This window comes from Mauremys mutica, chromosome 5 (genome assembly GCF_020497125.1).
Source record: "Mauremys mutica isolate MM-2020 ecotype Southern chromosome 5, ASM2049712v1, whole genome shotgun sequence".
Taxonomy (NCBI): Eukaryota; Metazoa; Chordata; order Testudines; family Geoemydidae; genus Mauremys; species Mauremys mutica.
Window position 1 is genome coordinate 124,046,901 of NC_059076.1, and position 15,051 is coordinate 124,061,951.

At 38.0% G+C, this 15,051-nt stretch overlaps 1 protein-coding gene across 2 annotated transcripts in view; it reads right to left on the minus strand.

The window, feature by feature from the left end:
- Positions 1-695: 695 nt before the first annotated feature.
- Positions 696-15,051, minus strand: part of RNF4 (ring finger protein 4) — a 41,406-nt gene continuing 27,050 nt past the window's right edge. For both annotated transcript variants that reach the window (XM_045018926.1, XM_045018925.1), the window contains exons 5-7: positions 9,696-9,861; positions 4,331-4,379; positions 696-3,677 (exon numbers count right to left, since the gene is read on the minus strand). In XM_045018926.1, the coding sequence (XP_044874861.1) occupies positions 3,528-3,677; positions 4,331-4,379; positions 9,696-9,861 (365 nt within the window). In that variant the 3' untranslated portion in view covers positions 696-3,527. The remainder of the gene's footprint in view (positions 3,678-4,330; positions 4,380-9,695; positions 9,862-15,051) is intronic.

Sequence of the window (15,051 nt, forward strand, 5' to 3'; positions counted from 1 at the left end):
TTAGCAGTGACAATTTAGTGCAATACATTTACTCACATAGCAGCTGTTCAGGTCCATCACATACCATTTATTTTAAGAATTAATAAGAGTAGAAGTAACCCTCTGGTGTAGTGCACATGGGCACCATGCTGATGCACATGCTGTGTCAGTTGCTAGAGTACGTACACATGCCTAATTTGCACTGAGAAGTAGCAAAATAGGAGAAAATAGTTTTAACGAGATTTCAGTTTTAAGGTGACCAGAGTAACAAAATCAAATAGATTTGAGAAGAACAGTTGTGTTTTTGCAGTACTGTGCCCCTTAATTTTGTCAGTTTAGGCAAGAGGGTGTGCTTTTGTAGTTAAAAATTCAACCCCCTCAGGCATGCCTCTTGTCCTTTCCTTTCTTATCCTCCTCATTCCCTTCTGCTTGACAGTTTGTATTTAAAAATTTACATTGCAAGGTACACATTTCATTAAGCGCTGAACAGGTAACATCAGCACTGAATTGTTTAGTTATCCTATTAGATGCTTCCAAGCATTAAAATATTTTGTATTGTACACTCAAGTACTAGGCAGACTAAGAGAAATGTTGACCAAAAAAGTAAAAAATTGAAACCTTTGGGAGTTAGGAATATGCAATCAATTTGAAACCCCCCCCCCCCCCACTGAATTATAATACAAGGTGACTAAAATAAATGGAGTACTTCTGATTGGTCAAATTAATAGTTTTATTTCCATCTGTTAATGAATTATTTGCCTACCCAGTAGAGTCCAAAGTAGATCTGACATACAGACATGAATACAATTAAATACAGGAAAATTTGAACTATATACAATGACAAGTGAAAAACATACATTTACATAATCAAAAAAAATCTTTATATTATCTATCAGTTCTTGCAAATGTCATAAGCTATACTGAGCCACTGCCTTTACTGGAAATTAAAATATATCTATTTCAAGTTTTTTAAAATTATAATGCAACTTCAACATTTGCCATTTTGATATTGAAAGTTTAAAATTTGTTTTCAAGTACACAAAATGTGGCACTTAATAGGGATCACAAAAAACTTTTGTTGTTGAATATTCTACAGTTTGTGGTATCTAAAGTCCAAGTAGGTTTATATATTGATATGCAAGCTATAAAGAGATATTTACATGGTGGAAACTGTGCAAAAACAATTCAAACTAAGGCTAGTACTCAAATTAAGGATGTAGGGACATGCTACTCAACCACAACCCCAGACTTAATCCCTTACATTTATATACTCTTATTGCCTTCCCTGTACACAGTAATTTAAGTATGATGGCTCAGATATGAGAGCCATTTACCTTAATTCATTTAAAAACTATTGGAGGTTTTAATAGTAGAGTGTATGTGGCCCTAAATTACTAGACAGTTCATGGTGGACTGCTTTTTCTGCATGTGACAGATGCTTCTGAATAATTTAAAGAGAATAAAGTTCTTGCTCAGTTTGTCTTCCAAGACATGCAAAGAAAAAAAAAAAAGCAAGAAAGGTTTTTCTATAAACAAAAAGATACAGAAATTAATTGCACTGTCATGAAAAATATTTTAGGAAAGTCTTCATTCAGCACTAGGTTTAAATAATTCAGTGCAAGTGAGAGCAATTACTGGCGATTATATCCTTTTAATATGTAGAGAGTATTGCCAGGGTGCATAGGTTGCAGTACAGCAGGCTTTTCCATGTAACACAATCTTTGATTATATAAAGGATGAGAGTAGCACAAGTATTACATTTCTCCAAGGTAAGTCACCATATTGCTACAGAAAGACCATATTCTGCACAACATTGTGTATTCTTGGATAGACACCTCTTCAAAGTTTAAATTGCTAATTAGAGCAGCTTCTTTAATTTAAAACAATCCATTCTCCCACCGGTGGAGTAAGATGATAATATTACTTATTATGTGTTAATTACATACCTCATGAAATTCTGTTTTTGGAAGTCTTGGGGGGAGGGTAAAAAGAAAAAAATCTGAACAATTTATTATAAAAAACAGTCTTCAAAATATCTGGCAGTTTATTTTTGTTCATGTTTCGCAGACTAACCTCAAGTCTTAAAGATGCCTTGATAGATATTGTTATAATATTGTATTGAATTGTGGAACAAAACATTGGCCCAACTGTGAGGTATGTACAGAGATCATAGAAAACTGATGTTAACATCTTGCCCACATATAGAAGTATTACAGTTAAATGCATCAGTTCACCCAGGCACCATATCTCCTTGTAATTCTGTGCTGAAATAAAAATTCTCTTGAATAGCACTCAGCAGTCAGTCCTGAAAATAAATGGTAAACTGGCTAATCGTGCAGATTCAGATGCAGCTTTTTGAAAAAACATGCACCTGAAGAAAAGTTTATTTATTTTAAAAGAGCTATACAAGCTTTATTGCACATTTTAATCCTCAAGACAATGAGTGACCAATTAGACTGCACTCGTTCAGCATTCCTATCCCAACATCAATACCTAGCCAGTGATTGAAGCCTAAATTACATATATTTAAGATTAAACAGCCCAGTGTACTGTTAGCATTGTATGTGTCTAAAACCTGTCAGTATAGAAGCAGAATACACAGCAAAGTGAACGTACTGAACTTTAAACATTACACTAGGTATGCTTTAGAGAGGACCAAGATTTGTCTAGTCTGGTATTCAGTTGATGAAAACCTTTTTATAAACAGCATGCCCAGAGAAAAGGCATTGATTTACTGCTCAACTATGATTATAGGGAAACACTGAACAGTATTAAAGCAAGAAATCATCTCACCACAGATTAGGAAACACTTCAATACTGTGATTCAAATCAAGTAATTCTTGGGCAATTATGATATACCAGAAATGAAATACTTTCACATTATGGAAGTTGGAATTTGGCGATCTACTCTACACCTCAGAGCCCGTAAGTATAGGTCTGCAAGAATTCCAGTTAAAGAAAGATTAGTGGCTGGCTAACAGCATATTAATTCAATGCATTACCCTGGTATACAATTTAATATTGCATTAAGTTTTTGCCTATCACAGAACTCATTTTATTTGGACAAACTGCACTGCAGGTAAAACTACATGCAGAATGCTCTCCAATAACTTGCTGCCTGCCACCCTCATCATGATAAGATTCAAATGAAAGCATTTATTCATACTATAGGCAATGTAACTTATTTATCTGGGGGGAAAGGGGCAGGAGTAATTAAAAGCATTTAAGAAATAAAAAAAATCCAGAACTCATGTTCAAGCACTTCAAAAGAAGTAGAGGGAAACTGAACATCAGCTGCTTCATTGGTGACACATACCGACCTGTTCGCGCAGACCTTCAAGAACTTTTAACACGAACAAGCTACTTTTGACAGTATGACTGGACCGTAAGAAAGCTGTTTAGATATGCACAAGTTAATTCTCCAAAAATCCATTTTACTACAACTGGGTGGGCAACCTGTTGCTCCTTTAATCTTCAAGGCATCACAAACGCATGACGACATTTCCATCAAGATCCAGGTGAGGCTGTCCCGAGAAGAATTCAAGTGCTTAGATATAAATTGGATGGTACTGTTTGTGATTGAGTTTTTTCCTACAAGTTGGGCAAGAGTTAGCATTTCTAAGGGAGTCACGGAGGCACTGACTACAGAAGACATGGCCGCATTTGGTTGACACGATAAGTCGTCCACTTTGTATAATCTGAAAGAGAAGAAACTATAAAGCTGAAGTCTATGAGAAAGGCTTTGCCCAAGAGCAATACTGATTACATAACACAACTGTGTAAGAGCAAATCTTTGCAATCCATAATATTCGGTGACTTTAGCGCTGTTTATTCAAGACTTAACATGGAAACATGTATTGTCATCAGCTGGCTCTCAGGAGCAAGCTACCCTTATAAAAACATCATCTCTGGCAGTATATTTGTTGACATCTGGCTCAACATATCAGATTTCAATTACCATTTAAATAAATACTTAAAAAAATTTAGCAATTCAGAGTCTTAGTCACTAGGAGCAGTCAGTGAGGTACTGTTTAGTAGCATGTTTGTCACAACTTGAGAATGGAAGAGTCTTCTAATGCAGGTAGTAAAGGAATATTAGAAATTGAAATATGCTACATCATCATAGTTAGTTTATTCTTCTATTAAGGAAACTGAATATCCTACAAAAGATCCTGGAGAAGATGCTATCACCCTTATGCACTGACTTAAAAACTAAGATTTTCTCTAATGTGTACAATAGTTAGACTTTCTAAATACAACTAGCTAACAAGTGTAGTGATTCTTGTACCTCACATTTTAATTCTTCCTTCAGTGGAACAAAAAATATTATAGACAAGGTGTAAGTTCTTACCTCTGAGTATCCATCCATGCAAATTGGACAACTAACGGTACCTGAAGGCCTAAAAAACCCCCAAAACAATATGTTAGTTCCATTATGCACTGGAAACTTCAGACAATAGTATCTGGTTATTTTGTGTCCTTGTGTTTGCCTCAGGCAAGAGCCTCTTCTCTTCCTCAGACTCAAGAAACTAGGCTTTCGGCCAACTTCTATTATGCTGAATCCAACGCTCACCTGGGGCATGCTCATGTTAGACTCTCAATTTGTTACACTAACGAGATTAGGGTCTCCTACACCTCACAGGAGAAGGCCCTTATTTTTGTTCACCCTTTTCATGTTTACCATTTCTTCCCCCTCATCCCCACTGTAATTGTCCTAATAACAAAGTAGTAATTTTTGAAAATAGTGGTAACTTACAGCACCGTACAGGTTACACGTAGCTCATAGAAGGGCAAGGCAGTCTCCAGAAGCTTTTTGGAACAGAGTTCACAATTTTAAGAACTAGCTGTTCCTTGCAGAAGCACATTGTAACAGGTTAACTGAACTACTCCAAGTTCTTTCATTTTAGAACTGCATGCAAACATTTCAACTCCAAATCCCTCTCCTGGCTGAAGCTCATCACATGATCTCGTATACCACGCAACAAAAACCACAAACTATTAGATAATTAAATAAGCAAAGAGAAGGGGGATGGAGGGAGGGTGGGCGCTCATGAACTTCCTGAGTATGAATTGAGTGATCATGGAGAGCACAATGAAGCCTGCTTGAAAATTTTATTTATTGTTTATTTTAAGCTCTGTTGAGTTTCCCTTTAACATTCTCCACTGCAGATATTTTCACTAGTGGCCGGACTGCCGAAGTTGATGGCAGTGATAACATGCTAGAATACAGGCACCACTCAAGGTGGATGAAAACTGATTTTAAAAAATTTAAACATTGGTATATTTTTAAAAACAAATCTATTTAAAATTAAATTTGAAATGAATATAATCTAAGTTAAGGCCTAAACTTCTTAGAATCAATAATTTTTGCATTGAATATAAATAAGTAGTACATTTCTTGCCAAGTTTTAAAGGAAGTTAACCACTGCACTGGTGGAAGCTACTGGCAAAACATCTGAAATCAGTATTTGTTGAAGTGCTAAGCCAGTTTTTGACAGCACTTAGTCTCTCTGCACTTGCAGAAGAGGTTGTTTTTGTCATTTCAGTTTATTCAGCTAGTTCACTTTAGTGACTAATTCATTCAAAGTTCAGAAAGCAATTGGGAGTGGTAAAAGCAGAAAATCTTGTTTTCTTCTTCCAATCTTCGAATAAAAAAAAAAAAGTAGGTGAGAGAGGAGACTTCTACTAGTTCTAAAAAAATCTTCCAGGACTTGGTGACCGGAAACAATCTGTTCACTTCATCAACTACAGACACATACTTCTCCCTTTGTTTAAATAAATCAGTTAAATTTAAAATGCAAAACAAGTTGATAAATATGCTGGATAAACTTTTTTCTTATGTAAGATAATTTAACAAACATTTAAATGCTATTTTTGTGCATTCTGAATTGAGTTTGAATTTCTATCCAGAGATGGATACAAGTAAAAAAAACAAAAACAAACAAAAAAACACACCTATTAAATAGACATCATTCACCATTGTCTAACAAAACAAAATTTAAAAAAAAAAAAGTAAAAATAGAGAATCTGTATAAAAGTAGCGTTAAGCTATAATTATTTAAACATGCATACAATATTTCCTCTGGGTAAGCAAAAAAAAGAAACACCTAGTTTAGTGTCAAGGCTATATTTCATTTCAAATAATATTTTAAGGGTTACCAACTAATGAGAAAAGCAAGCACAAAGTACAAGTGCAAAACACAATTACAACAGATTTAAAATCAAGCCTTCCTATTCGCTGATATAAATGACTGATTTTAATCAGGATTCATATCAATCCATCCTGACCACACTCCAGGACCATTTATGTCATTAGTACCCAGCTTCATAGAAGATTGATAGCTTTAGGGACGGCAGAACACAGAAGCATTTAGATGTGCACTCTCGTGTCCATTATACCTACACTTAGACACAAGATGGTAGGTTTCAAGTAAGCCATATTATTGTCTTGCATAGGAGATTTTTAAAAAAAGTGATCCAAAATAAACTGGGAAGATAAGTTAAGTTAAAATAAAAGATGGACAATTTCTGATTAACACCAATATTCTGTTCTAGGAAGGGATTTCTCCCTACACTACTGACCTCTGTATATTGCTACAACAGCGCATAGGGCTTCAGAAGTGCATCACTTGGGGTGGGAGGAAATTGTAGATGGTTCCTGTGCCTGTACAAACACCTCAGGCTGCCCTACTCAGCCTCTTAGCAAATTCCAGAAGAGGGGCTATGGCAGAGGAGGAATGGCATGATGGAGTTCCTAGGGCGAAAGAAGTACGCTGCGCCTTTTGCGAGTTATTCTCATCACAATTCATCTCGCTTTATATATGCAAATCCTCAGCCAAAGTCTATATGGATATAAGCTACTTGAGAGGTAGGTAGAATAGTGGATTGGTACATTAACTTTGTCTTGAGTCAGAGTTTAAATGCTAGTTTCATGGTCTTATTCCATTAAGCAATGATCAAGCTATCTACTGTCCCAAATAAGGTCAACCCAAATAAAGTCTGGTGACCAACAGATTCCAGTAGTCGGGGGAGCCAAATTTTTAGGTCAGAAGTGACCTTTTGGCATTTTTATAAGTTTGCACAATGGTTACTTACAGCAAATGTAGTTTCCCCCTTGCTTTAGTGAGCACTGAATTCGCATCACACACAAAGCTAGATGCTGATCCTCAGAAAGTTTGAATTCACTTCATTGGCAATGTTCAGACATATCTAACACTACCATTCCTTCAGGGTTAATTTGAGGGGGCTGCCCAATCAGCTTCCTCCCTAATAATTGTACCACTTGAGGAGCTGCCTGAGCTACTGCCTTCAAACAAAAAAGTTTTTAGACTTCAAGCTATTTTATGCCTCTTACCTACAGCTTCCATCTACAGATCTCTGTGCTAGAGAAGTGTTAAAAGCAGTAATGTGCAGATTAGATATTTATATAGGGGAGGGGAAAAGGAAGAAATGTGTAATACAGAATTGAAGACTGCACTAGTTTTAGTAGAATAACTGAATGCTGGAATATTCCTTCTACATGAAAATGTTGTGCATGAATTTGGTGATTGGGAGTTTCTAGAATTTGAAGTACACAACAAAGACTGGCCATTCTACCTGGCAAGTTTAGTGAAGAGAGCTCTCAGAGAACAAAGATGAAAGGTTTTCCCCAAAAAGTAGTTTTCAAAGTCAGAGAGAGAGAGAGAGAGAGAGAGATCACATGAAGATGGCTAGCTAGCTCAATTAAAAAAAAAAGTGTAATATATATATAAATAAAATGTGTCTCTGTAGGTTTTAAATTTAGAACTATCAGGGGAAGACAAGTGAGGGCTGCTTAATCTTGAAATCATCTGGCACCCTCATTCTCCTCTTATCCCCTTCTTTTGGGAATCAGTAGGCATTTAAAAAGCTCTGCAGGATGAAGGATCCTTTTTGCATTTGTGGACATGGAAAGATTTATTTCCAAATTATATGGAAAGCCTGTGATAGTGTAATTATAATCTTGGCATATTCTAATCAAAGAAAGAAGGAAAATGACTACAGCTAAATTATTTTTCATTAATTATTGAACACTTGCTTAATTCAGCAATTCAAATTGGGATTCTGATGGTAGACAGATGACTAGATTCAGTCTCAGGGCTGTAATCACATTAAATGATTCTAGTGATAAACTGTGTACCCTTTGGGAACATATTCCTTGTTTTACCCCAAGGTAAACGTATAGCTAATCATTGTATGAATTATGCTTGTACATGGATACTTAAAGAACTAGCTGGAGCAATCTCATGGAGAATGGGCGAGGTCCCAGAAGGTGGGAGAAGGAAAATATAGTTTTTATCTTTCTTAAAAAAAAAAAAAAAAAAGGACTTGCAGAGTTATAGTCCAGTCAGCCTAACCTGGGTATTTGGGAAAAAAATGCTGGAACAAATTAAAACAATGTATTTATAAACACCCGGAGGATAACAGTTTTAAGAATAGCCAGCATATCTCTGTCAAGCACAAATCATGCCAAACCAACCTATTTTTCTTCTATGACAAGCTCTAGTGGATATGAGGAAGCAGTTTAAGTGACGCATCTTGATATTAGTAAGGCTTTTGATACAGTCCCACATAACATTCTTATAAGCCAACTAGAGAAATGTGATCTACGTGAAATTACTATAAGGTGGGTGCACAACTGGCTGAAAGACCATACTCAGTAGTGATCAATAGTTTGCTGTCAGACTAGGAGGGTGCATCTAGTGGGGTTATGGGGGGGTTAGTCTTGAGAGCAGAACTATTCAATATTTTCCATTCATGACTTGGATAGTGGAGAGTATACTTATAAAATGTGTGGAGGATGCCAAGCTGGGAGGGGTTGCAAGCACTTGGGAGAACAGGATTAGCGGGCAAAATGACCATGACAAATTGAAATCATCTGAAATCAACATAATGAAATTCAATAAAGATAAGAACCAAATGCTATAATTAGGAAGGAGAAATCAAATGCACAGCTACAAAATGGGGAATAATTGGCTACATGGTAGTACTGCAGAAAAGATCTGGGGTTTATAGTGGATTACAAATTGAATGAGCCAACAATGTGATGCAGTTGAAAAAAGGCTAATATTCTGGGTTGTATTAAGAGAACTGTTATAGATAAGACATGGGAAGCAACTGTCCCACTCTAGTCAGCACAGCTGAGGCCTCAAATGGGAGTACTGTATCTAGTTTTGGCCGCCATACTTGACAAAGATGAGAAGAAATTGGAGAGAGTTCAGAGGAGAGCTATACAAATGATAAAAGGTTTAGAAGAAAAATCTTGGTGGGTATTCTCACTTCCTGTAGGACACCAGTGAAAATATAGTTAGCTACCTCACTCTGGTCCTTGAGCTTTGTGTGAAAGAACAATGCTGTAAATTACAATTTGTGGCTTTTAATTAGCATTTCCTCTTGCCACGTCTCTGAATTGTCTTTTCAGTTGACTTTTAATCCAAAAAATAAACCAGGTATCGTTTCAATATTTAAATGTACTGTTCCATTTTTTTTCTTATTTCAATAGCAGCTTTAATATTCCCGTTCTTTCATAAAAGGAGAAGATATAAAGCTTCAGAATAGGTTAACAGTGTCAAAAAGGAGATTCTAAGCCACATACATGATGCCACCTCACTCCTCCTTTTCAGTATGACAAGGTTTGATTTCTTTTAACATATAAATTACATTTTACATGTCTACAGGAAGTTGCATAGGGTACATACCTTGAACTTGCAGTTTCATCCTCCAGTGTTCCTAAATCTCCAGACACCTTGTTTGTTACATATACATCATTATCTCTTGATTCATCTTCATCATCACTACTTAATACACAGCTGTCAGATTGCCGTTGGCTTCTTAACCCTAGATTTCTCTGTTGACGTTGATTCTCTACAATTTAATTGTGTTAAATTAGGTGTATTTCCAGGATTTTAACATTATTTTTGCAACGCATTAAATATGCACTGTTATATGACTATTTAAATGGACAAATCTGTATTTAGTTTAACTATTTAAAAGCAAGTTTACTTGTGAAACTTAACACTTCCAGCTACCCCAAAAATACAGAATTGTATATTAAAACAGAATTTAGCCTAATTGCTCTTATCCCCACTAGAAGAACAGATATGAATCTTAAGCCTTTTCTACATGGCAGATTTACCTTCACAATTATGCCAGTACTACTGTAGTTATACCAATGTATTATGCAGCTAAATTTCCCCATATAGACAAGTCCTTAGATATGGCATCCTGTCACACACGTGAGCAGTTACTGTAAATAAATGGAAGTGTTCTGGGGAAAAGAGGCAGGGGCTAACTCGACAACTATCACAGCAAAGTAAGGGATAAGCAATAAAAGAGCTTGGATAACAGCATGCAGGTGGCTTTTTTAAAAAATAGCATAACAAATCAGGAGTGGATGAGAACCTTGCCAATTATATAAACTGCCTAAATCTAGGCTATTGGGTCCAGTATTCAGTTGCAGCTCTTAAGGATTATCCATATGCACCACAGAGACTTATTTATGTCATGGAGTTTAAGATATATTACAGATGTTGCTGGTAGTGATGTTGCCCAATGCTTTCCTTTATAGATCTTATTTTCGGTTGTTTACATTGCCAAACTAACCATTTGGGCTGAATTTCCCCATTCCATGTGTCTGATTCTGGATGAATATTTTAGAAAATTTCACCAAAACAGTTTGACTATTTCTGAAGACAGGTTAGGGAACAGTACCTTAAAGATGAAAAAAAAATTGTACACAGTTTCACTGAGAAACTCTATTGCCTTCACGCTTTGGAGCAGGGTACTGACCCTCCCACAGTGAAACGTATGCGTGTGTGTGGTTGGTCACTGGTGTCAGCAATTTGGCTTTTGCAGCTCAATGAAAAATACACCCAAGTTTGTCCAATTTATAAACTGAAAAAGTCTGTTTGTACATGCTTAGCAGAAGCTTGTTAGAGTTGGTACCAGAACTCTCAGAAGTTTCCATTTAAACTAACCATACTGCATGACTAAGGCTGTGAGTTTGTCACCGATTCCATGACCTCCATGACTTATGCAGCTGGCCCGGGGCTGCCTGAGCTATTGGGCGACCGCCCCCTCCACCCCCACCAGCAGGAGTTTCAATGTGAGCGGGGGCTCAGGGGTGTGGGATGGGCCATGGGAGGGGGTGAGGGCTCTGGGCAGTGCTTACCTTGGGGAGCTCCCCGGAAGCAGCAACATATCCCTCCTTCAGCTCCTAGCACTGCATGCTGCATCCATCCATAGGCACCGCCCCCACAGCTCCCATTGGTCATGGTTCCTGGCCAATGGGAGCTGCAGAACCAGCACTTGGGGAAGGGGCAGCACGCAGACTGAGGAGCTGAGGGAGCGACATGTCGCTGCTTCCGGGGAGCCATGAGGAGCTCGGTAGGGAGTCTGCCATCCCCATCAACCCCTACCTGGGGTCCCGCCTGCTCCCCAATGAACACCCACAGCACCCACTGGGTCACCCCAGAGCACCAATGAACACCCTAGGCTGCCCCCCACCCCCATGATTTAGTCAGGGGTATATAGTACAAGTGATGAACAGGTCACGGGCCATGAATTTTTGTTTACTGACCATGACCTCTCTATGACTTATACTAAAAATACCCGAGACTAAAACGTAGCCTTCTTCATGACCACACAGCTCCAATGTGCTGACTGAACTTCCCATAAGCCACCTGCAGAATTCTGTATTGGGGGATCTAAAGGGGCCTATCCTGCTAATGATGCAGTTAGGGACCATACTGGTCCCGAAAAAATGGAATTTTCTTGTTTGCTTTTTAAAATGTAGAAAATGACACAAAAACATGTCAAAAGAATGACAATGTTACAGAGTCAAGTTCTCAATAGTTAGGAAATGCCAGAATAAAGGTGTAACCTTAATTCGGTCTCCTTCTGTGCACGCATTATGATGCGGTCTTTATTATGATCACACGCTTTTTCCATAGGATGCCTGTCTCATTCAGTGCACAGGAAAGACTGTGCTCACTGAATGAGCAGCTATTCAGTATTTATTTTTACATGCATCATAACACCCCCTTCAGATCTTGCCCTAGATACAAAATGCTAAATTTCGTCATGGACTTTTTCCATGATGACGCTCATCACTGTAGTATCTGTATACTTTACATTTGTTAATGAATTTGTCTTCACCACACCCCTGTGAGGTAAGATGGTATTATTGGCTCTATTTAACAGGGACCAAGGAAAAGAGAAATTAAGCTCAAGAGCATCCACTAATTTTAGATAAGAACATAAAAACAGCTATACTGGGGCAGACAAAAAGGTCCATCTAGCCCAGTATCCTGTCTTCTGACAGTGGCCAATGGCAAGCGCACCAGAGGGAATGAACAGAACAGGTAATCAATCCCCTGTTGCCCATTCCCAGCTTCTGGCAAACAGAGGCTAGGGACACCATCCCTGCCCATCCTGGCTAATAGCCATTGATGGACCTACCCTCCAGGAATTTAATCTAGTTCTTTTTTGAATGCTGTTATAGTCTTGGCTCTAACGTCTTCTGGCAAGGAGTTCCACAGGTTGACTCTGCGTTCTGTGAAAAAATACTTTCCTTTGTTTTAAACCCGCTGCCTATTAATTTTATTTGGTGACCCCTAGTTCTTGTGTTAGGAGGCAGAGTAAATACCATCAGTCATGATTTTATAGCTCTGTCACATCCCCCTTAGTTGTCTTTTTTCCAAGCTGAAAAGTCCCAGTCTTACTCATCTCTCCTCATGGCAGCCGTTCTGTATCCCTAATCATTTTTGTTGCCCTTTTCTGAACCTTTTCCAATATATCTTTTTGAGATGGGGCGACGACATCAGCACACAGTATTCAAGATGTGGGCATATTATGGATTTATATAGAGACAATATGATATCTATCCCTTTCCTAATGATTCCCAACATTCCATTTGCTTTTTTGACTGCCCCTGCACACTGAGTGGATGTTTTCAGAGAACTTTCCACAATGACTCCAAGATCTGTTTCTTGAGTGGTAACAGCTAATTTAGCCCCCCCATCATTTTATATGTATAGTTGGGATTATGTTTTCCAATGTGCATTACTTTGCATTTATCAACATTGAATTTCATCTGCCATTTTGTTGCCCAGTCACCCAGTTTTGAGAGTTCCTTTTGTAGCTCTTTGCAGTCTGCCTGGGACGTAACTATCTTGACCAGTTTTGTATCATCTGCAAATTTTGCCAACTCGCTGTTTACCCCTTTTTCCAGCAACAAAGAGTCCTGTGGCACCTTATAGACTAACAAATGCACTGGAGCACAAGCTTTCGTGAGTGAATACCCACTTCGTCAGACACATGTGGGTCTGACGAAGTGGGTATTCACCCACGAAATCTTATGCTCCAATACATTTATTTGTTAGTCTATAAGGTGCCACAGGACTCTGTTGCTTTTTACAGATTCGGACTAACATGGCTACCCCTCTGATACTGGACACCTTTTTCCAGATCATTTATGAATACGTTGAAAAGGACTGGGTCCAGTACAAACCCCTGAGAGATACCACTATTTACGTCTCTCCATTCTGAAAAAACTGACCATTTATTGCTACCTTTTGTTTATCATATTTTAACCAGTTACCAATCCATGAAAGGACCTTCCCTCTTATCCCATGACTGCTTACTTTGCTTAAGAGCTGTTGGTGAAGGACCCTGTCAAAGACTTTCTGAAAATCCAAGTATACTATATCCACTGGATCCCCCTTGTCCACATGCTTGTTGACCCCCTCAAAGAATTCTAGCAGATTGGTGAGGCATGATTTCCCCTTACAAAAACCATGTTGACTCTTCCCCAACAAATTATGTTCATCTATATGTCTGACAATATTGTTCTTTACTATAGTTTCAACTAGTTTGCTCAGTACTGAAGTCAGGTTTACTGGCCTGTAATTGCTGGGATTACCTCTGGAGCCCTTTTTAAAAATTGGCGTCACATTAGCTATCCTCCAGTCATTTGGTACAGAATGTGATTTAAATGACAGGTTAGAGACTACAGTTAGTAGTTCTGCAATTTCACATTTGAGTTCCTTCAGAACCCTTGGGTGAATATCATCTGGTCCTAGTAACTTATTGTTTAATTTATTAATTTGTTCCAAAACCTTCTCTAATGACACCTCAATCTGGGACAGTTCCTCAGATTTGTCACCTAAAAAGAATGGCTCAGGTCTGGGAAATCTCCCTCACATCCTCAACCGTGAAGACCGATGCAAAGAAATCATTTAGTTTCTCCTCAGTGGCCTTATCGTCTTTGAGTGCGCCTTTAGCATCTCAATTGTCCAGAGGCCCCACTGGTTGTTTGGCAGGCTTCCTGCTTCTGATGTACTTAAAAAAAAAAGTTTGCTATTACTTTGAGTCTTTGGCTAGCTGTTCTTCAAATTGTTTTTTGGCCTTCCTAATTATATTTTTTACACTTCATTTGCCATAGTTTAGGCTCCTTTCTATTTTCCTCACTAGGTTTTAACTTCCATTTTTTAAAGGATGCCTTTTTGCCTCTCACTGCTTCTCTTACTTTGTTGTTTAGCCACAATGGCTCTTTTTTGGCTCTCTTACTATGTTTTTTAATTTGAGGTATACATTTAAGTTGAGCCTCGATTATGGGGTCTTTAAAAAAAGTTTCCATGCAGCTTGCAGGGATATTACTTTTGGTGCTGTACCTTTTAATATCTGTTTAACTAATCTCATTGGTTGGATACCCAACTTGAGGCACAAGAACATGATTTTTCAGACTATTCAGCATTTTATAGCACTGGGTATATTCAGAATAGAGGTTCCACTGTTTTCAGTTGCAGCTGAGAGCATTCAGCACATCCACAAGTCAGGCCTCAACTATCACAGGTTGAGTATTAATGGCCACCTTTGTAAAGTTTGGTTTAAGTAAATTCCACAGGATCAGATAAAGATAAAAGAGAATCAAACTCTCCAGTACAGTATTCAGGGACAAATTCAGGGAGGGAGGAGGGCAGTCCAACAGACAACAGCATAATTCACCACGTAACTTTGATTCGTTCCTGTGCACTATCATTCAGTGCACTGAAG